The sequence below is a fragment of the Cydia pomonella genome, chromosome 24, assembly GCF_033807575.1.
Source record: "Cydia pomonella isolate Wapato2018A chromosome 24, ilCydPomo1, whole genome shotgun sequence".
Taxonomy (NCBI): domain Eukaryota; kingdom Metazoa; phylum Arthropoda; class Insecta; order Lepidoptera; family Tortricidae; genus Cydia; species Cydia pomonella.
In genome coordinates, this window is record NC_084726.1 from 10938395 (window position 1) to 10962089 (window position 23695).

The 23695-nt window shown below is 38.6% G+C and overlaps 1 protein-coding gene and 1 long non-coding RNA gene across 3 annotated transcripts; both read right to left on the reverse strand.

Annotated features, from left to right (window-relative positions):
* Positions 1-1846: 1846 nt before the first annotated feature.
* LOC133531206 (uncharacterized) lies at positions 1847-3676 on the reverse strand. The gene is made up of 3 exons (XR_009801498.1): positions 3636-3676; positions 3070-3144; positions 1847-2233 (listed from the first exon to the last, which is right to left on the reverse strand). It is a non-coding gene; the product is annotated as an uncharacterized LOC133531206 (long non-coding RNA).
* A 3042-nt stretch (positions 3677-6718) lies between these two features.
* Positions 6719-23351, reverse strand: LOC133531088 (uncharacterized). Of its 2 annotated transcripts, XM_061869187.1 has the most exons (11): positions 23333-23351; positions 20858-20875; positions 20475-20489; positions 14404-14430; positions 13927-13947; positions 13329-13361; positions 11019-11054; positions 8702-8734; positions 8046-8084; positions 7258-7293; positions 6719-6840 (listed from the first exon to the last, which is right to left on the reverse strand). In XM_061869187.1, exons 1-11 carry the CDS (start codon positions 23336-23338, stop codon positions 6742-6744), a joined length of 363 nt encoding a protein of 120 aa, XP_061725171.1. In that variant the 5' UTR covers positions 23339-23351; the 3' UTR covers positions 6719-6741. The 2 variants fall into 2 exon arrangements, with proteins under 2 accessions (XP_061725171.1, XP_061725172.1); XM_061869188.1 differs by lacking the exon at positions 7258-7293.
* Between the last annotated feature and the right edge of the window lie 344 nt (positions 23352-23695).

Below are 23695 nucleotides of genomic sequence, written 5' to 3' on the forward strand. Positions count from 1 at the left end.
GAAATTCAAAAATCGGTCCCCTGCCCCTCTATTACTCTTTCCATTCGAGCGATAGTACCAATGTCCAAGCATGACAAAAAGTAAGGCCGAAAGCGGTTCAAAGGGCCTACCGGGAAACACGAAAGTCGAAATTTGGTTGTCTGCCTCTTCATCGCTCGAATATGGAAGAGTGATAGAGACGTTAAATAACGGAATTTCGATTTTCTTGTGGTAGTGGCGCCCCCTACACAGAGTTGCGCGTAATATTCCCTATTAATTATATTTCTATTAGTACGACTTAGGAAAATTTTACGTTGAAAGCGGTTGTTAAGAATAACTTCCAACTACGTCCTTAAACTACGTCCACAAGAGAGGTATGGGCATGGTGAATGTCATCTCGCTTTGTGTGGTAGGGCACAGCACAGCGGATGTCATTCCAGATCTAGAGCAGATCCCAACTGGGGAAGTAGCTTCAACTTACAGAAAATCGCAGCCAAATAACACTAGGCTCTACTCATAGTGTTGTGTTCCTGCCGGTAAGTAAGGTTGCCAGAGCTCAACGAGGGGGGGAGGGGGTTAGGGTCGGCAACGCGCATGTAACTCCTCTGGAGTTGCAGGCGTACATAGGCTACGGATACTGCTTACCATCAGGCGGGCCGTATGCTTGTTTGCCACCGACGTAGTATAAAAAAAAACTAAGTACTGTTGGGTTCTAGAATTACTATCTACTTCGTTATAAATAATAATGAAAAAATATGTTTATAACTTATCTCAGTTATTTTTACATTAGATAATTACACTTACTAATTATAGAACTACAGACTGGCTCTTTCATAACCTTTCGGTGGCTTTTTCAATACCAATCTTATATAAAGGAGCCAAATATTGAAATTGATATTACGCTGATTTCTCCTGATTTTCATATATATTTGTTTCCAAACAAATACTGTAATAAACAAATACTACTTCTGAAATCAAATATCACTCGTTATTTCATTAGAACTATATATTTGCCCTCCTTTTAAACTGGCTCTTTCATGGCACTTCTCCTATATGTGTGACAGAGAAAGCGTTACTAAAATTTGTCCTTGTTGTAGGTAGTGTTACTTCTTGTTATTACTATGTAGTTGTACATTTCTTTTGGAGTTATTTTGCTAATTTGAATTTCATTTTCATATTCTTGAGGAAAGTAGGTAATCAAATACAAAAACGTTAAATTTAAACCATGTTGGAGTTTTTTCATGTGGGCATTATTAAACGGGCTTTAAAGCCTAATCTTCCTCCTGTATCCTATTCAGCCTTATGGAAAGAATAATATTACAAAAAAAATCGTAGTTATAAATACTTAGATATTTTGTTAAATATAAATAAATTGTATCTACCTTCGTCAGATTTGGATTGAAAAACTCATTTGATTCCTGAAATAAAATAAAAAATGAAGGAAGGTGTATCAGGGACGCAGCCGCAATAGTTTATGAGAAACGTCATGTGGACGGGCCAAACGCCGGCCGGACTTCAGTAAAACTTGTTTCGATAATGAAGCAATTTCCAAATAGGACAAAAAGCGAGGCCGTAGGCTGAGCTCCATCTAGGGCCGATCGCGGCACGCTTATGGGCCAGAACGAATGAAAGCAGAGCTTGGAATTGAAACTCAGGCCAAGTATAGGCGAGCCAGACCGACTGAGAGCAGAGTTTGGAATTGAACCAACGGCCAAGTGTAAGCGAGCTCGGTGGCCCGGACCCGGGCAGTTCTAGCGTGACACTTCTTTAAATAATTAAATAATTTAATCCCATATTCTATATTACATATATATTCTATATTATTATTCAAAATGGCACCGTTCCGTGGAGCAAGAGTTGGGTGTATTGGGGATGGGGTATGAGGAGGTTACCCAAGCTGCCCAGGACCGGAGTCAGTGGAAGAGAATGCTTCGAGCCCTACATCCCAGCAGGGGGTAACAGGATGGAAAGAAGAAGAAGAAGAAGATAGGATTGAAACACGTCGGACTAGCTTTCGTATTCTAGCTAAACACTATTGCAGTGAAGTAACACTCTGGCACTTTGTCAGTAGAAAACGGAGGAAAATTTAAAAAAAAGGCGCGAAGAGTTGATTCCCAGAGAAAATTTGAATTTCGCACCTTTTTGTACTGATAAAGTGGGTGTGTCTGAGTATACTTACAAATATAGACTTGAAACGAGTCGTTCTAGTAGCACGAGTAGCACGACGAGTCCTAGTAGTCGTTCTAGCAGTTGTCTGAAAAAAATCCAAAAAAGTATATATAAGTATAATAGCACAATACTTATATATAAGTGAGGGTAGCACAATAATTATATGTAAGTTATTAGTCTCGCATCGGTCTTTTCAGTCACCAAAAAAGATGTTTTTCGGACATTGCACCATAGATCGTCTGAAATAGACGCTAAGGCCAGTAGTATTTTAGTAAGACTTAATCTTAATAAAATAATAGATATCAACTTCATAATGACCCAATGAGCCCTGGCCTATGGAAATATCTATCACAGTGGGAAAGAAACCGTTAAAATATTAATTGGCCTTTGTTATAGTTTAAATTATCGTTGTTAGTGCGTTCCTCTAAATATTTTTCGAGAATTTTTGAGAAGTTTTTGTGCGTTCTCCCGTGGACATCATAAAACAAAATGACGTACAGTATATGAAAAAAATAAATTTCGCCCTGTAGTAACTTTATAATAACCGGTTCATCAATTTTACCAGAGTCATAATAAACGGATTCCACTGTACATACTTCAGGCCGTAGGAAAACAATAACGTTACAAAAAATGTTTACTCCGCAGGTATAATTGTCAGAAATTTAGGTACTTGTATATAAAGCCCTACATCCCAGCAGGGGGTAACAGGATGGAAAAAAGAAGAAGTTAGGATTGAAACATGTCGGACTAGCTTTCGTATTCTAGCTAAACACTATTGCAGTGAAGTTATACTATGGCACTTTGTCAGTAGAAAAACGGCGGAAAATTAAAAAATCTAGGCGCGAAGAGTTGATTCCCAGAGAAAATTTGAAGTTCGCGCCTTTTTGTACTGATAAAGTGGGTGTGTCTGAGTATACTTACAAATATAGAGTTGAAACGAGTCATTCTAGTAGCACGAGTAGAACGAGGAGTCCTAGTAGTCGTTCTAGCAGTTGTCTGAAAAAATCCCAAAAAAGTATATATAAGTGAGGGTAGCACAATACTTATATGTAAGTTATTAGTCTCGCATCGGTCTTTTCAGTCACCAAAAAAGGTGTTTTTCGGACATTGCACCATAGATCGTCTGAAACAGACGCTAAGGCCAGTAGTATTTTAGTAAGACTTAATCTTAATAAAATAATAGATATCAACTTCATAATGACCCAAGGAGCCCTGGACAATGGAAATATCTATCACAGTGGGAAAGATACCGTTAAAATTTAATTGGTCTTTGTTATAGTTTAAATTATCGTTGTTAGTGCGTTCCTCTAAATATTTTTCGAGAATTTTTGAGACGTTTTGTACGTTCTCCCGTGGAGATCATAAAACAAAATGACTTTTAAGCCTTATTTTCTTGCTGGACTTAAGTCGTTAACTGATTTATGTTTCAAGGCTTAAGCCTTGAAACATAAATCAGTTTAAGTTTCAGAAATTAAGATAATATCTACCCGATCCGTATGTGATCCAATTTTCTCCTTTGAATTCAGAAATACAAAAAATGCACGTAGTCCGTATAAGGGACGCAGCCGCAATACTTTAAGAGAAATTTCCTGTGGACACTGAACAGGCTTCATTACAACTGATCTCGGCCATAAACCAATGTATGTCCAAAAGCGGACCAAAGACAGAGCTATAGCAAGGGTCGAGTTGCAATAGACCAGAGCATGCGAGCAAGGCCAAGTTTTGCGTAAGGCCGAAAGCTCGGAGTGTCGAAGCTGTACTTTAACTAGGCGCCTTCGGTTGGAATTGGATATATGTATAGGTATAATATACATATTAAAAAAAAAAATCACCCTGTAATGACTTTATAATAACCGGTTCATAAATTTAGCCAGAGTCATAATAAACGGATTCGACTGTACATACTTCAGGCCTTAGGAAACCAATAACGTTACAAAAAATGTTTACTCCGCAGGTATAATTATCAGAAATTTAGGTACTTGTATATAAAGTTATACCTACCGTATTCGAATCCGGATTGAAAACCTCATCTGAATTCTGAAAAAAAAAAAGAAATGCAGGAAGGTGTATCGGGGATGCAGCCGCAATGGTTTAAGATAAACGTGCTGTGAACAGGTTAAAGACTGATCTTCAGTAGAACTGATCATGGCCTTGTACCAATGTCCAAGTGTGAAAAAAGTAAGGCCAAAGGCCGCGTTCCACCTTGGGCCGATCACGGTGTGCTTATACGTCAGGCCAAAGGTTAACAGAGCTTGGAATTGAACCAATGGCTAAGTGTAAGCGAGCTCATTATAGGCCGAAGAGCCGGGGGTGTCCCAGGGGTCTGACCGTGGTGTACTTTCATGCAAAGCCGAAGGCCAAAGTGCAGGAGAGCTTTGGCTGACATGACTCCGATTTTCGGCTGCATACAGAACTCGAATTTCGACATTCACGGAGCTAAATTTGATCCTCAGTCCTCTAACCCTGCGTGTAGTGAGCTTTAAATACACCCCCACGTTTCGAACTCTTAATAGCGGTCGGTCGACGGGGGGACAAGGGAAAAACTTATTTTCTATGAAGATATAGTTTAAGATTACACACGATATAATCCATTTAAATTGTTCTATTTTATGATCAAATATCTCAGTAACCGAAGCCAAAATTAAAATATAAATAAATAAATTATTAAATTATTCATTTGTATTTTAAGTTAATTAATTATACATTTTTATTTAGAACTATTGCAGTTTTTCGTTGTTATTTATTACTTTCTTATATCTCAAAAATAAATAAATTTAATATTTAATACATAATTAGTATTGTAGCAGTATTGAAATAACTCGATCTTACTAATGGTTGTAATTTTATTTAGATAAACAAATCCGTTGAAGTGAAACTACTTACCGGTATTGGTTCGTGTCGTGTTTTTGTACTCGTAGTAGCCCTAGTAGTCGTTCTGGCAGTTGTCTGAAGAAAAAAACATAAAATAAAAATATTTAATTGTTATATAAGTTACTTTATTTGAATAAAACTATAAATTAAATATAAATGATAAATACTAACACCCAACGACATGACCAGGGGTCAGCAAACTGTGGAAATATATGTCAGTGTGGCAGAGCAAGCGTTATCATAAGTGGTCTTTGTTATAGTCTTACTTTTCGTTGTTAGTACTTTCCTTTAGATTCATAAATATATAATTTTTCCTAAAAATAAGTGGTCAAATATAAAAATGCTAATTTGAACCAAGTTTTTATGTGTTTTTCCGTGGAGACTGCTCGACTCATTTTACCTAACGACAATACCATTACAAAAAAAGTATGTCTTTGCACGTATAATAGGATAGAATTTAGATAAATATTAATATATATTATATCTACTCACTCGATCCGAATATGATCCAATTTTCTCCTTTGAATTCTAAATAAGAAAATAAACACGTAGGCTGTAACAGGGACGCAACCGCAATGGTTTACGAGAAACATCTATGGACTGGGAAAAGGCTGAGCTTCAGTAGAACAAGTCTTGGACATGAACCGATGTTCAAATGTCTCAAAAAGCGAGGCCAAGGCGAGCGGTAGCAAGGGGCGAGCTACAATAGAGCAGAGCTTGGAAGTAAACTAATGGTCAAGAGCGAGCAAGACTGAGCTTCGCGTAAGGCCGAAAGCCCGGAGTGTTCTGTAACTAAGCTTTTGTTTCGCACAGAACCGCTTTACTAGGACCTGTGTGCTTTCGGCTTAACGTGGAATATGACTTTTGGCTACTAGGTAACTGAAATTTATAAGAAATGTGTTCATCTGAATTCTGAAAAAAAAAAAGAAATGCAGGAAGGTGTATCGGGGATGCAGCCGCAATGGTTTAAGATAAACGTGCTGTGAACAGGTTAAAGACTGATCTTCAGTAGAACTGATCATGGCCTTGTACCAATGTCCAAGTGTGAAAAAAGTAAGGCCAAAGGCCGCGTTCCACCTTGGGCCGATCACGGTGTGCTTATACGTCAGGCCAAAGGTTAACAGAGCTTGGAATTGAACCAATGGCTAAGTGTAAGCGAGCTCATTATAGGCCGAAGAGCCGGGGGTGTCCCAGGGGTCTGACCGTGGTGTACTTTCATGCAAAGCCGAAGGCCAAAGTGCAGGAGAGCTTTGGCTGACATGACTCCGATTTTCGGCTGCATACAGAACTCGAATTTCGACATTCACGGAGCTAAATTTGATCCTCAGTCCTCTAACCCTGCGTGTAGTGAGCTTTAAATACACCCCCACGTTTCGAACTCTTAATAGCGGTCGGTCGACGGGGGGACAAGGGAAAAACTTATTTTCTATGAAGATATAGTTTAAGATTACACACGATATAATCCATTTAAATTGTTCTATTTTATGATCAAATATCTCAGTAACCGAAGCCAAAATTAAAATATAAATAAATAAATTATTAAATTATTCATTTGTATTTTAAGTTAATTAATTATACATTTTTATTTAGAACTATTGCAGTTTTTCGTTGTTATTTATTACTTTCTTATATCTCAAAAATAAATAAATTTAATATTTAATACATAATTAGTATTGTAGCAGTATTGAAATAACTCGATCTTACTAATGGTTGTAATTTTATTTAGATAAACAAATCCGTTGAAGTGAAACTACTTACCGGTATTGGTTCGTGTCGTGTTTTTGTACTCGTAGTAGCCCTAGTAGTCGTTCTGGCAGTTGTCTGAAGAAAAAAACATAAAATAAAAATATTTAATTGTTATATAAGTTACTTTATTTGAATAAAACTATAAATTAAATATAAATGATAAATACTAACACCCAACGACATGACCAGGGGTCAGCAAACTGTGGAAATATATGTCAGTGTGGCAGAGCAAGCGTTATCATAAGTGGTCTTTGTTATAGTCTTACTTTTCGTTGTTAGTACTTTCCTTTAGATTCATAAATATATAATTTTTCCTAAAAATAAGTGGTCAAATATAAAAATGCTAATTTGAACCAAGTTTTTATGTGTTTTTCCGTGGAGACTGCTCGACTCATTTTACCTAACGACAATACCATTACAAAAAAAGTATGTCTTTGCACGTATAATAGGATAGAATTTAGATAAATATTAATATATATTATATCTACTCACTCGATCCGAATATGATCCAATTTTCTCCTTTGAATTCTAAATAAGAAAATAAACACGTAGGCTGTAACAGGGACGCAACCGCAATGGTTTACGAGAAACATCTATGGACTGGGAAAAGGCTGAGCTTCAGTAGAACAAGTCTTGGACATGAACCGATGTTCAAATGTCTCAAAAAGCGAGGCCAAGGCGAGCGGTAGCAAGGGGCGAGCTACAATAGAGCAGAGCTTGGAAGTAAACTAATGGTCAAGAGCGAGCAAGACTGAGCTTCGCGTAAGGCCGAAAGCCCGGAGTGTTCTGTAACTAAGCTTTTGTTTCGCACAGAACCGCTTTACTAGGACCTGTGTGCTTTCGGCTTAACGTGGAATATGACTTTTGGCTACTAGGTAACTGAAATTTATAAGAAATGTGTAATTATTTATTTGAACAAATATGTTTATTTGAACCAGCGACGCCCTGAAAGTACCCAATTTTATCACAGCAGCGTCAACGTCGCGGTTCATTATGGAATAACATTTTTGATACACATACCGTAAAGAACTGAAATTTAGAAGAAATGTGTAATTGTTTATTTGAACAAATATGTTTATTTGAACCAACGACGCCCTCCCCGCATCTCGTAATCAGATGAAAAAACGCTAAGTTTGAATCATATTGGCATGCGATGTTCATGTGGGAATTATGAAATAAACAAGCTTTATAAGCCTAATTTTCTTGGGTACCCCATAAGGCCTTATGGAAACAATAACGTTACAAAAGAAATTATTTAATCTGCATTTTATTGTACTTACCTTATTCGGATCCTTATCGATTCCAAACTCGTCTGAATTCTAAAATAAAATAAAAAGATGCATGAAGGTGTATCAGGGACGCAGCTGCAATGATTTAAGAAAAATGTCCTGTGAACATGTTAGAGACCGATCTTCTATAGAACTGATCACGGCCATGAACCAAATGTGACAAAAAGCAAGGCCGAAGGACGAGTTTCCTCTGCCAACGGCCAAGTATAAGCGAGCTCGGCATAGGCCCGGAGGCGCCTAGAGCGTCTGACAGTGGCGTACTTGCATGCAAAAGAAATCAGGGCTTGGATTTTAAACATTTAGATTTAGATTCTTCCTTCGGCCTCGCTCGAAAGCGTGACTTGCTGGGCTGGGGTCTCTCGGATCTTTGGGGCCCGACTTTTGTGTTACAAAGATGTGCTAAAGCACTACATGCGGAGATGGGACTTTGAACCCTCGCTCTGGGAGACATCGCACGAATTTGGGCAAAGTGACATAAAAGTAACTATAATGAAGAGGAAAGTGCAAGCCTTCTAGGAACAGAGGCGAATAGAACTTAAGGTTAAACTAGATGATGTACAGATCTGACCAACTTAAGTAATTAACTACAATGAAATTTTATCGGAAGGGTGCTGCTTTAGTCCGTTCAAGTTAGGCTACTTACTTACCAGTAATGGCCTTAACGTCGTTCTTGAAGTTTTCTGAAAAAATATAATTTAATATGTTTTATTTGTAATACAAGTAAATCAAAGGAAATGGTGATTGTCTTATCGCACTTATATTACGTTTGACAATCTATTATGCGAATGGCGAATAAATAAATTATGTAGAAAACAATTTTTAGAACACCAAGTGGCGTTCATGGCGTTCATGGCGTACATAATTATCATCATCGTTGATATTGGCTGTAGTATGATGTCACACTATGCTACTGTATTAACGGTGTCCACAGACATGCTCGAAAATAGCCGGAAATTTGTATCTACTTAATAAAATTTGTATCTACCTATTAAAAAAAAAGACCTACTTCACAACATCATAATAATACCTCATAACAATGACACTTTGCCCCAAGGCGAAAATACTTATCACGGAAGAGCTCCATTCCGGTCTTCGTGAGCAGTTATATTTCACCAAAATAGGACGGTTTAAATGCTTGTTTTTCAGAATGAAATAAAAATGAATATTTATAAGTATGCTCTTAAGATCTGAGGAGTTCTCTCAATCCGTTTCCTCATGGATCATCATTAGAACTCGACCTTGACACATATGCTGATAAAAACATGAACATTAACAATAAACTTGCTGAACAATCTTAACGAAGAAGACATAATTAAATATATCGCCATACGAAGTGATCGTGTCCTTGAGGTGTCCGTTCTGGGTGCCTAATGCTGGCTATCATTCATTCTTTTCAGTCCAGTGGGAGTATTTCGCCAGTATCAAGGTATTAGGAGCTTTACTCTAAAATTGTACTCTTGTAAAGCGATAGCTGGACTTTACAAGTGGCATATGGACTACCGGCCGTTGGATACAAAATGGTGGTTAAACGCGTTTCAAGATTAATTCTCCATTCACTGCACACTACCACATTAGTTTACTCTATAACAAGCTATTGATATTACACTTTAAACAATATTAATGGGTAAAAAATAAAGGAATTAATCACTATCATGATGGCGCTGGAACCGGAAGACCGGATGCCTATCACTCTTCTATATTAGTGCGAAAGTGACCGTTGTAATCAACGATTGGTATGTTGGCTGCGCACCCTGCTCTTCATCATCAGACCTCATCAACCTATAAGATAGATGGGTTTTCTCAACTCCTCATGGATCCAATCATCTCAACTAGACTTTGACATTAATCTGTACTTAAGTGTACACTTGTAATCAGAAAAAATATTTCAAATTGGTTAAGTGATGATTATTATTTATTTCCAAAATAGTTGTACAGCATAACAGTATATACTAAGTCACCGCAAAACTACAAACAAATTGAAACAAAAATAGGTTAACTAATAATATTATGTAGGTACAATTACTAATTAGGCATCGACAGTTTCTAGGCAGGTTACCACACTAAGATATAACAACCACATTCAAACAGTTGAAGGACGTGCATCCATCGTCTCACAGAACCTCAACAATTCATCTCGCACTTCGCTCCACCTGCCAGCAAATAAATCACACTCGGGCGCTGATGCTAAGAGCGCATTCATGATCTTATGATTAAGAGATATTCTATATGTGTAAAATAGGTCCTAGTTACAAATACTTTTCGTTATTCCTATGAAGTGTTAATTATTTATTATGAATGATTATGCCAATTTGATAATCATATCTCTGAAAATGCCTAGTAATTAGAAACAAAAATGCTTTGAACTATTAAGTTTTAAATAAATACATATTTGGGGACAATCTTACACAGAGAGACCTAGCCCCAAACGAAGCATAGCTATGGGTACTAGGCGACAATATACGTACGTGTAAATACATACTTATTATATACATAGAAAACATCTATACAAGAAATATCTGTGTTAATCTATACAACAAATAACCGGCTGACGATTTTTTTAAATTAATAACAGCATCTGAACTATCATTTGACAAAGTATCAAACGGGAGGCGATGAATTTTTTTTTGTTGTCGTGGAGGCGGACCTGCGTCGGCTGAATGCCAATTCATGGCAGGAAACCGCGCTGGATCGGGACAGGTGGCGTTCTCTCGTTTCGGAGGCCAAGATTCTTTTTGGATCGCTGAGCCAAAGCAGTTAGTTAGTTAGTTACGTGTTTCGGTGGCTGCCATTCCTCAACCCACCAACGGAGCGGCAGCTGACGTCCACGAGGGTTCATCATACCTAGCCGCTAATCACTACACGAGTTTTCAGCCGGGAGGCGATTGGTCATAGAAATTGTTCCTGGCTCGCGGTCTAATAATAATATACCAGAAATTTTGTTAAATTTAAATATATTGTACCTACCTTATCCGTAGTCGGATTTACTATCTCATCTGGATTCTGTAATTAAAAAAAATGCATGAAAGTGTATCAGGGACGCAGCCGCAATGGTTTAACAGAAAAGTCCTATGGACAGGCTAAAGGCCGACCTACAGTAGTACTGATCTTAGCCATCATGAACCAATGTCAAAGGTCATGATAAATTTCATGTAATTTATCCATGCAGATTTAAAACGAGAGTGTGATGTTCGATAGTAGGGGAAGGCTTTTTGGCGGTGGGTTCGTGTGACTGTCACGACCTTGGTCGTTCACACCCGCTACCCGCGGCGGGCAGCAGCCCGTCGCCCGCAGCGTCTGGATGGTGTGTTCGTAAATGTTCGGGAGAGGTCGGTCGTGCGTTCAGGGGACGGGGCACGAGGACACGACGGGCGGACAGCGGGTTGATAGAGTATGAATAAGGTAACATTTAATCAACTCGATCTTACTAAACCCTTAATTTGGCACAAAAAGACAAGGCAGTGAGTTCAAGCCCTCCTGACCCTGAACAGTCCTAATAATTCTGGTCAGGAAAAAATATAAAAAGAGGGTCAAAAGCTATGTTCGTCAGAGCGAACATTGCCAAATTAAGGGGATCGTTTCTACAGACATTGAGCGTGCCAGACACATGCCCTGCATTTTTAGGGTTTCGTAGACACCTAGAAACCCTTATAGTTTCGCCATGTCCGTCTGTCCGAGGTTTTTCTCCGTAATTGTTAGTGCTAGAAAAGCTGTAATTTGGCATGGATACATAAATTATGCATTGCGACAGTACGGTAAAATATAAACTGTAATTATTTTTCCTCCCATACAAAATGTTTTTATTTTTATCTATTTTTTGCTTTGACTCAATATTGTGGGGTCTTTCGGTCGTCTCATTGGATAGTCTTTCAAAACGAATGAACGAACAGTCGTTTTTGAGTTATTGCAAAAATATCTTCTCTTCTTAGTAAAAAAACGTACACAGCGCTGCAAAGCTACTCCTTTATGCTTGTCTTCTTCTTCTTTGTCGTTGTACTCTTTGCAGAGCGTCGTCGTCAACTGCTGACATCAGGCGCAGATGTTGCTTGCCGTACGATTTCTCGCCATTTTTCGCGGTTGGGCATTCTGGCCAATGCCTTCAGGGGTCCTTCATGGTAGATTTGATTTGGTCAGTCTATCGCATAGGTGGCCTTTTACGCGGTCTTTTTCCGTTTGCTCTACCCTGCACCACTAGACGCTCTATAGAGTCGTTGTTTCGCCTCGAGCCTCTTGGCCGATTTTTTTACTAAAGAGTTGTCTGTCGAGTCTGCGCTGCGTTACGGTATCTGTATATGAATACATTAATAGACACTGTATAGAAGAATATTATTTTGTCTGCCACGGCACGTGTCTGGCACGCTCAATGTTTGTTGATATAAATCGACCCTTATTGTAGTCTTGCTAATCACGAATCCGTTCCAGTGAAGCTACTTCCAGAAATCCACCGTACGCTTTCTTTGTAGTAGTAAAAGTCTTCAATAAAATGTAGTATTCCAGGGTGAGATAAGAAAGTGATTCCAAGCGAGTAGAGAATTACCTTGTCGTACACATTACAACATTATTTATTTAATACACTCTGCGCGGAAATAAAATAATGTAGAAAAAGATTTTCGGCCCGATTCGAAGAATAATTAAGACACGTTTTAGATCTTGGAAAGATCTTTAAAAGATCGATAACTAGACGAAATGTCAAAATTGGCGTTTATTTCGATTCCGCTATGATCCCAATAAGATCTGTCTACGATATTTCTAACGCCAAAGTGACATTGGTTGCCTGAATCGAGCTGTTTCTGTCAATTATAGTCGTATGTCGATACAAACGGTATCTCAATTAGAACTTATCTAAACCAGAACTTATCGTTATCGTATCTCATTCTTCGAATCGGGCCGTTTAATTTCAAAACACACAACTTTCAGTGACAGTGCTAATGGAGCTTGTGCCTTTCGTACCTATTGGCTGTATTATGGCAAATTATGACCCCGTAGAATGCTTTACACGTGAAGGAGCCTCAGAGGCAAATTCGAACTTCTAATTACGAGTATGTATCTAATTGATATCTTTATGTTATCATTCGTTCTCGTTCGCGTCAATACATAAAAGAACAAGTGCAAACGACATGCATATAATTTTATATCAGAATGTATGTTCGAATTTTCCTTCTTGAAACCTACCAGAATAAATATTTTGAATATTTAAATCATATGAATTTTAATAGTACACAAATACATATAGTGTAAGTACTATATGTATTTGTGCACTATAAGTATAGTACCAACCTGTTCCGGGCATTTTTCACATTGGGAAAATACCTAAAAATAATCAAAAATAACATAGGTATATTCATCGTTAATTTCATCCGATGATTATTAGGTAATCAGTCGGACCAAGTTATCTCTGCATAGAGTTTTCAGTGATAGTATGTGGAAGTGACTTAGACGGCTTAGACGGCGGTAGTGAGGCTTAGACGGACTCTATGTAATACAAACAATGCTTTTGCGTATTCCAATTTTTATCCCCGCCTCGCGTGAACGGAGGGAATGAGTCATTCTTATTTGTGGTCGACAGGGACAATTGGGAACGCACCTCGTCTCACCTGTGCCCGGCGGACAAGTAGGAATTATTCATTCCCAACTGTGCCCGGCGAAGATAAATGGGAATGAAACTATTCTCAACATCAGCAATCATGCAAAATTGTATCTGCCTCGAAAAAGCAGCGGTTTTTTCCAAGCGGCCGTCTATATTAACCATAGGAGTAAAGTATTTTTTCAAATTCCTGTGCTTGTTCAGCGTTAGGCAATGTTGCTCAAAGTTAAAGATAGTTAATATTATGAATGCAATAATAATTATATAGGTATCTTGGGTAAGTGTAGGTACCCTATTAAGCAGTAGACAGGTCTGTAATTAAAAAGAAACAATTCATTAACATCATTATGAGTATAAAAACTAAAAAGTAGACTATCCGAAAATGGTTTTCGTCAAAGAAATACCTATGTTTAGTTTTACAGAGCTTACAAACAATAGCAACACCAAAATAAAAATTAAATAAAGAACAAAAAGCATCAATTAAAGGTAATGTGTGCTGTGTGCGTTGCAGCAAAACAAAAGGGTTCTGGCTCAGTAATACGCTCCACTCTTTCGGGTGAAGCACTGATAATTCTGCTAGAACCCAGATCACGAACGATTCACGATGTAACAAAAAAAACATATATATACATAAATATTAAGTAGCATGCCTACAAAATAATAATAAGTGTCGTAGTATGGATTATGTAAAAGGTAAGCTTCATATCCTTAAAGAAATAACGCTCGGTCAATAAAGGGATATAAAGTATATAAATCTAATATATCTACCCAGTTGTTGTACACGTTATAGCATTCCTGAAAATAAAATAATAATATTTAAGAAAAAAAAAACAACTTCAATGAGGGAGACCGGCGAAAGAACGATTATTGTTGGTTTTGGATTTCATACGATGAAATTAAAAAGACAGCGTCCTACGCCTAATTATGTAGAAAAAGAGGTAACATGTTTTTTTTGTCACTGCACTCACCTTGACACAGTTCAGATTTGCCCTGTGGTTGACTGGTAAGATACCCGCAATAGGGTATTCGACTGTATTTAAGATAAATTATTTCACGCCATGCATGAAATAAAGCACCAGATAATTATTAGAAAAACGAAATCGGATAGAAATATAAAAATATGTCTTGAAAACCGAACTGCTTGACAAACATGCAAAGAGAAAAAATTGCCAAACGTGAACTATGCATCGTTGAAGAGTTCCGTTCTGTTCATCGTCAGCAGTTCCACTTCATCAAATATCACTTTTTTTATGTAAATGCTTGATTTGTCAAAGAAAATACAAAAATCACTATATGTATGCCTTTCACATTTGAAGAGTTCACTCGATTCCTCATGGATACCATCATCAGAACTGAGTTTTGACAAAAACGGGGCTTATCTGTATATATATAAATTCAAACAAAAAAGAATTTATTAAATCGGTTCAGAAATGACGGAGTTATGGAGTAACATACATGTAAAAAAAGAAACATGCAACCGAATTGATAAGGAGGACCTTTTGAAATCTTGAAGTCGGTTAAAAACCCGTACAAACTTTCAATTTTCTCATGTAACTATAATCACGAAAGACTTTTGACCAGAAGTATACTATTAGCATAATTGTGTACATCGCCATCTATGGGCAAATTGCCTAACTAATTATAGCACCCGAAAACGGGATTAAATTGCAAATTAAATTGTAAAGGTCTGATTTTATTTTATCATTAATCTTTATGATAATGTTTTAAAAAATATATATTTTAGATGACTCATAGAAAAAGTATACAATAGTGATATAATCAAGCTTTTCAATCTCGTCCTTCCCCTCCCTCTCCTTCCATTTATTTTCCCTTCTATAATGTTTCTGATGAAGTGGTCGTGTCGTAACAGGTGGCCGATCATTTTTCCTCTTCTATTTTTAATAATGCTCATTAAGAGTCCTTATTCCTACAGACGAGCGTATTTTGTAAAATGCTTCCTTTTTCATTCAAGATTACGACGTAACTATTAGTATTTATTCAAAAACTGATAACGTACTTAAATAATCGTTTCCTAAACTAGGGGCTCCAACAGTTCAAATTTTCATTTTCTCTTTTAAACCTCTTTTTTAATGAGGTTTTTTGGGAGTCTTTTCCAAATTTTGCAGTGAGATGTGGCGTTTCGGTTCTCAATTTTGCTATAAACAAGATTCATTTGGTACATGAATGACTACAATTTGATTCAACATATCTCGTACGAGGGGCTGGAATGATTAACAATCGAAGATTCATTTGAAAAAACTGATAAAATACCTTCCGAGTTTTCTTCATTTTTTTGGCGAAAACAGGGTTTTATTATATTTTATTTCCGCAAATTGTACGCATATTTTGCTTTAAAAATAATATTATAGCAAACTGTAACTTTATGTTAACCTATAAAAAAAAAATCGTAACTATGGGACCTACATTGCCGTAAATTTATATTTTTTTAAAACACGTATAAATCACGCAGCAGCGACGCCCCGCTCTCAGTCCGCGCGGAGCGCGCTTAGAGGACGGACCTGTGCTCGATTGTCAGGCATTCGTTGCGATCGTAATCAGCTACGGAGTTCCGAGAAGTGCTATATACTGCGATTAGAAAATCTTAATAAAAGTTCATTTTTTACAGTATGCCTAACAGACTCGCTTATTGATGGATTTTCAGTGTTACTTTTTTTTTAATACTAAGTCGGTGGCAAACAAGCATACGGCCCGCATATGTACGCCTGCAACTCCAGAGGAGTTACATGCGCGTTGCCGACCCTAACCCCCTCCCGCCCCTCGTTGAGCTCTGGCAACCTTACTCACCGGCAGGAACACAACACTATGAGTAAGGTCTAGTGTTATTTGGCTGCGATTTTCTGAAAAACGCATTTTCACTTGAAATTACGTTAGGGTTTGCATTATTATTTTTGACCCGGATGAAGTCCAAGTTCTCATGATGGAGTCAGGAGTTGGTCACCAGAACTCCTAATCTACTAATTATAATCCCATCGTGTTTGGGCTCAAAAGATTTGCCCTGACGAACACCATCGATCTAGATGAGATCCAGGGTCTCATGATGGAGTCAGGAGTTGGTCACTAGAACTCCTAATCTACTCATTATAATTCCATCGTGTTTGGGCTCAACAGAGTTGCCCTGATGAGCACCTTCAATCTAGATGAGGTCCAGGGTCTCATGATGGAGTCAGGAGCTGGTCACCAGAACTCCTAATCTACTCATCATAACTCCATCGTGTTTGGGTTCAATAGAGTTGCCCTGACGAGCACCATCAATCTAGATGAGGTCCAGGGTCTCATGATGGAGTCAGGAGCTGGTCACCAGAACTCCTAATCTACTCATCATAACTCCATCGTGTTTGGGCTCAATAGATTTGCCCTGATGAACACCATCGATCTAGATGAGGCCCAGGGTCTCATGATGGAGTCAGGAGTTGGTCACCAGAACTCCTAAACTACTCATCATAACCTCATCGTGTTCGGGCTCAATAGATTTGCCCTGACGAGCATCATCAATCTAGATAAAGTCCAGGGTCTCATGATGGAGTCAGGAGTTGGTCACTAGAACTCCTAATCTACTCATTATAATTCCAACGTGTTTGGGCTCAAAAGATTTGCCCTGATGAGCGCCATCGATCTAGATGAGGTCCAGGGTCTCATGATGGAGTCAGGAGTTGGTCACCAGAACTCCTACTCTACTCATCATAACTCCATCGTGTTTGGGCTCAATAGAGTTGCCCTGACGAGCACCTTCAATCTAGATGAGGTCCAGGGTCTCATGATGGAGTCAGGAGCTGGTCACCAGAACTCCTAATCTACTCATCATAACTCCATCGTGTTTGGGTTCAATAGAGTTGCCCTGACGAGCACCATCAATCTAGATGAGGTCCAGGGTCTCATGATGGAGTCAGGAGCTGGTTACCAGAACTCCTAATCTACTCATCATAACTCCATCGTGTTTGGGCTCAATAGATTTGCCCTGATGAACACCATCGATCTAGATGAGGCCCAGGGTCTCATGATGGAGTCAGGAGTTGGTCACCAGAACTCCTAAACTACTCATCATAACCTCATCGTGTTTGGGCTTAATAGATTTGCCCTGACGAGCATCATCAATCTAGATAAAGTCCAGGGTCTCATGATGGAGTCAGGAGTTGGTCACTAGAACTCCTAATCTACTCATTATAATTCCAACGTGTTTGGGCTCAAAAGATTTGCCCTGACGAGCACCATCGATCTAGATGAGGTCCAGGGTCTCATGATGGAGTCAGGAGTTGGTCACCAGAACTCCTTATCTACTCATCATAACTCCATCGTGTATGGGCTCAATAGAGTTGCCCTGACGAGCACCATCAATCTAGATCAGGTCCAGGGTCTCATGATGGACTCAGGAGTTGATCACCAGAACTCCTAGTCTATTCATCATAACTCCATCGTGTTTGGGCTCAAAAGATTTGCCCTGACGAGTACCATCGATCTAGATTAAGTCGAGGGTCTCATGATGGACTCAGTAGTTGGTCACCAGAACTCCTAATCTATTCATCATAATGGTAATTTGATGGTGCTTGTCGGAGTAAATATATTGAGCCCAAACACGATGGAGTTATGATAAATAGATTACGAGTTCTGGTGACCAACTCCTGACTCCATCATGAGACCCTGGACTTCATCTAGATCGATGGTACTCGTCAGGGCAAATCTTTTGAGCCCAAACACGATGGAATTATAATGAGTAGATTAGGAGTTCTAGTGACCAACTCCTGACTCCATCATGAGACCCTGAACATCATCTAGATTGATGGTGCTCGTGAGGGCAAATCTATTGAGCCCAAACACGATGGAGTTATGATGAGTAGATTAGGAATTATGGTGACCAACTCCTGACTCCATCATGAGACCCTGGACTTCATCTAGATCGATGGTACTCGTCAGGGCAAATCTTTTGAGCCCAAACACGATGGAATTATAATGAGTAGATTAGGAGTTCTAGTGACCAACTCCTGACTCCATCATGAGACCCTGAACATCATCTAGATTGATGGTGCTCGTGAGGGCAAATCTATTGAGCCCAAACACGATGGAGTTATGATGAGTAGATTAGGAATTATGGTGACCAACTCCTGACTCCATCATGAGACCCTGGACTTCATCTAGATCGATGGTACTCGTCAGGGCAAATCTTTTGAGCCCAAACACGATGGAATTATATTGAGTAGATTAGGAGTTCTGGTGACCAACTCCTGACTCCATCATGAGACCCTGGACTTCATCTAGATCGATGGTACTCGTCAGGGCAAATCTTTTGAGCCCAAACACGATGGAATTATAATGAGTAGATTAGGAGTTCTAGTGACCAACTCCTGACTCCATCATGAGACCCTGAACATCATCTAGATTGATGGTGCTCGTGAGGGCAAATCTATTGAGCCCAAACACGATGGAGTTATGATGAGTAGATTAGGAATTATGGTGACCAACTCCTGACTCCATCATGAGACCCTGGACTTCATCTAGATCGATGGTACTCGTCAGGGCAAATCTTTTGAGCCCAAACACGATGGAATTATATTGAGTAGATTAGGAGTTCTGGTGACCAACTCCTGACTCCATCATGAGACCCTGGACTTCATTTAGATCGATGGTACTCGTCAGGGCAAATCTATTGAGCTCGAATACGATGGAATTATAATGAGTAGATTAGGAGTTCTAGTGACCTACTCCTGACTCCATCATGAGACCCTGGACTTCATCTAGATTGATGGTGCTCATCAGGGTAAATCTATTGAGCCCAAACTCGATGGAGTTATGATGAGTAGATTAGGAGTTCTGGGGAGTTCTGGTGACCAACTCCTGACTTCGTCATGAGACCCTGGACCTCATCTAGATCGATGGTGTTCGTCAGGGCAAATCTTTTGAGCCCAAGCACGATGGAATTATAATGAGTAGATTAGGAGTTCTGGTGACCAACTCCTGACTCCATCATAAGAACCTGGATGGACTTCATTCGGGTCAAAAATAATAATACAAACCCTAACGTGATTTCAGATAACACTGAAACTCTATAGCACTAATGTGCGCAAACGATTGGCATCTTGACTACGCAGCATGGGTGCGTAGCCACCATGCCAATCGATACGACAACGAAACACTATCTGTCTCTCTCTCGTACTAATATGCACAAACGATTGGCATCTTGGCTGGGCAGCATGGGTGCGTAGCCAACATGCCAAACGTTTACGATACGACAAGGAAACACTATCTGTCTCTCTATCGAACTAATATGCGCAATCGATTGGCTTCTTGGCTAGGTATCATGAGTGCGTAGCCAACATGCCAATCGTTTACGATACGACAACGAAACACTACTCTCTCTCTATCGCACTAATATACTTTATTTATACCTGCAGTCATTTAGTAACTTCTTCATTTTCCATTGGTGTGAAAGAGACAGAATAAAGAGCAAGGGTTATAGTACACTCTGTAGTCTGTACACTTAGTAGTAGTGTACATAAAAAAAAAACTACTGTGCATATACAATAAAATAAAGAGTGCCCATATGATATCATATGACACTAAAATTAATGTTGCTTGAAATTATATTGAAAACTATCAAGATTATTCTAGTCTGCATTGAAACGCGCGTCGCGTTGCCGGCGCTCGCGTACCGAGCGCCAACGCCATCTATCGAGCGTTATTTCGTGAAATCGGAGAACGCTCCAAGGATTAAGGGCTCTTAAGCTTCTCTTTTCCTTCACTCTTTTTCGGACGGCTTCATTATCCTTAAAAAAATGTTACAAATGGTCAGTTAACAATATGTTCAGTTTCATTAGATGTCGACTTACCAAGGCCGACCGCTCCTGGAGAAAAATAAGACGCCAATGAGGAAACCAGATCTAAAACTTGTTTTCATATAGACTTGCAATTGGCTGTCTGGTGTTGCCAGTAGATAATTTAATTTATTTTAATTTAATTTATTTCTTTATTTCAGGCCAATTTACCCATAGATTGTTAGTTAAATACAGACTTACAATACTAGTGTTAGTAAATTTTAACCTAAAAGATAAAAGTTGACGTTTTAAGGGAAATAATAATATATAGGGATAACCGCCTCCGACACGAAAAACGAGCACTGCTGTCATTATAATATAAGGTTTTGAATAAGGTACAGGATTTAATATTACTTTATAAACTATATGAGAAAATTATTCCAAAATCATTTACACACCCGATTTTGACCTTTTTTCTGAAAAAAAAAAACCGTACTTATTTTACGGGAAAGTGTTTAAGATTTTTCTTTTCAGTGGCTTAAGACGAAAGGGGATGACCACCCCAAAACCGCCTTTCCATACAAACGTAGTCCCCAATTTCCTCTCTGGATGTTAACATTATTGAAAATATTTTTACACAATTTGATGTGTTTTAATCATAGCTATGCCTGACCCTTAGTTTTTTTTTTTTTCATTATAATATATATCGAAATCTATGTTTATGTCGCGCTGCGAGGGGCGGGAGTGCGTGCGTGCGATAAGGACAACTGCAGCTCAGACTAAAATTCCCACGCAAAAAACTCAAAAATCCAGATTTCGCTCTCGACTGTTTCCTCCTCCAACACGCAACCAATCATTATGAAATTTCGGAAACTGTAAGAGGAAGAAATAATCTATGCCGCTATGTTTTGATTTTTTGCATACTGCGCCTTTTTTGCAACCAATTCAATTGAGCCGTTTTTGCGATTTTCGAGGCGGTATAAGTTTCTTCAAAATAAAATAATCCGAAAAAGCAAAACATAGCGGCATTGATCATATTTCATCATTGATCTTATTTGAAGAAATCATTGCTCTAGGTTGAAAATCCAGGGAGGAAACAGTCGAGAGCGTTTGTATGGAAAAATCGCAACTAGGAATTCCTCTTAAATCTCATTCCAATATGATACAAATCTGTACCCCTAGTGTAAATAAATTCGATTTCGAAACGTGACGTACGCGTTTGCGTTTAGTCTCATTTTGTATGTGATTTAGAAAGAGCGCGCCAAGCGGGACGTTTTGAAACTCAAAATCCTATACAAAATGAGACTTAACGCAAACGCGTTCGTCACGTTATGATGTTGATAAAATTTACACTAGGGGTACTGATACTGATCTATACATACATACATACATACATACATATAATCACGCCTATTTCCCGAAGGGGTAGGCAGAGACCACGGATTTCCACTTGCTACGATCCTGACATACCTCTTTCGCTTCCTTCACTTTCATGACATTCCTCATACACGCTCGTTGGTTTAGGGTGCTCTTGACCTGGCCTTTCTTCAGGATTTCCCCGATTTGATCAGAGAAAGTCCGCCGAGGTCTACCCCTTCCAGCTCCCTCTTCTACTTCTCCCTTATACACTCTCTTTGTTAACCTTCTTTCACTCATTCTTTCCACGTGTCCAAACCATCTCAACATACCTTTCTCAATTTTTGTTACTACATCTTCGTTCAGTCCACACTTTTCCCTTATCACACTGTTCCTAATTCTATCTTGTAATTTTACACCACACACACTTCTCAACGCTCTCATTTCCACTGCATTCACTTGACTCTGATGTTTCTTCTGCCATACCCAACTTTCGCTACCATACATAAGTGTAGGCACCAACACCCCTCTATGCACAGCCAACCGTGCTTTTTGCGACACCTTCTGGCTGCTCATAAAAGCGTTGAGTGCCCCATTCACACGATTCCCAGCATTCACTCTCCTTTCAATGTCTTCATCATGTTTACCGTCCCTAGTGAACAAGGTTCCCAGATACACAAACTCTTTCACTTGTTCAACTCTTTCTTAAGCAATCAAAACTTCACAGTTTGTCATACTTTCTCCCTTTTCAAATACCATTACTTTCGTCTTGCTCACATTTATTTTCATTCCTTTCCTTTCAAAAGATCTATGCATTCTAGTTACCATCTCCTGCAATTCTTCACCCGATGACGCCAGCAATACCAGGTCATCAGCGTAAAGAAGACATTTGACGAGTAAACCTTTCATTCTCAGCCCACATTCATCATTTCTCAAATCATGCATACTAATGTCCATGAATAGATTAAACAGCCACGGTGACGCTACACATCCTTGCCTAACACCCTTTTCGATGCTAAACCACTCAGTGTACGATCCGTTTACTCTCACACAAGCACTGGAATCCTCATAGAGCGATTTCAGTGCCTGAATGAGACGACCGCTCAATCCATACACCGACAGTACCGACCAATCTATTCTATTCTAATTATATCGTACTGATCTATCAGTGTCAAAAGTGACGTTTTTGGTTGAAGGTTGACATAATGCGCAATTCAGCAGGTCCTCTAAAGGAGAGAGACCATCTCATATTGAACCATGTTAGATTAGTATCACGTTATATTATTGGAATTGGTCTTACAGTCTTTTACAAATAACTTAACCTAAGTGTATTTCTGCTAAATAAATTGTAATTATCTTAAGATAAAGTGATATATAATGTAAATCGATTAGCTGAATTGTTTGACGTGTAAATATGTTATATTTATAAATAAATGAAACGAAATAAGTCATGTATGGACAGTATTTTAGCGAAATGGGCGCGCGTAATATTTAGATATAATTTTGATGTCATGAAGTAAATTTTAATTGGCCGCTTAATATATTCATATGGTCTTGGGTGTAGTGAAGAGACGTACCTGCATGCAGCATTCATAATGCTGTAATTATTTAAATAAATAATATTTAGAATCGGGTTTATCAGTTAATCTGACTACCTACTTTATTCTCAATGAATTATAGGTATTCATTTCAAGGCATGAGGGTTAAACAAAATTTGCTACCGAGTAAAACAGTCAGTTTTTGAAGAATAAAGAGAGCCTTTACGAGCTAATTATATAGGGAGGCAGCAATGGAGGAGATAGATTATAATAATGCGTCGAATAAAAGAGATTTAATTAATGATTACATTTAAAGCTTAACTGAATTGAAAGCCCACCTCGTGAGCCTCTTTCAGGGGATACGTATGACTCTTTAAATATGAAAACGTAGTTCTTCTTCAG

Coding starts and splice junctions, on each gene's coding strand:
- LOC133531088 (XM_061869187.1), bottom strand. Junction 8,735..11,018: donor TAAATCCGACTACGGATAAG/GTAGGTACAATA, acceptor ATATTTTTTCAG/AAAACTTCAAGAACGACGTT. Junction 8,085..8,701: donor CGACGTTAAGGCCATTACTG/GTAAGTAAGTAG, acceptor ATTTTATTTTAG/AATTCAGACGAGTTTGGAAT.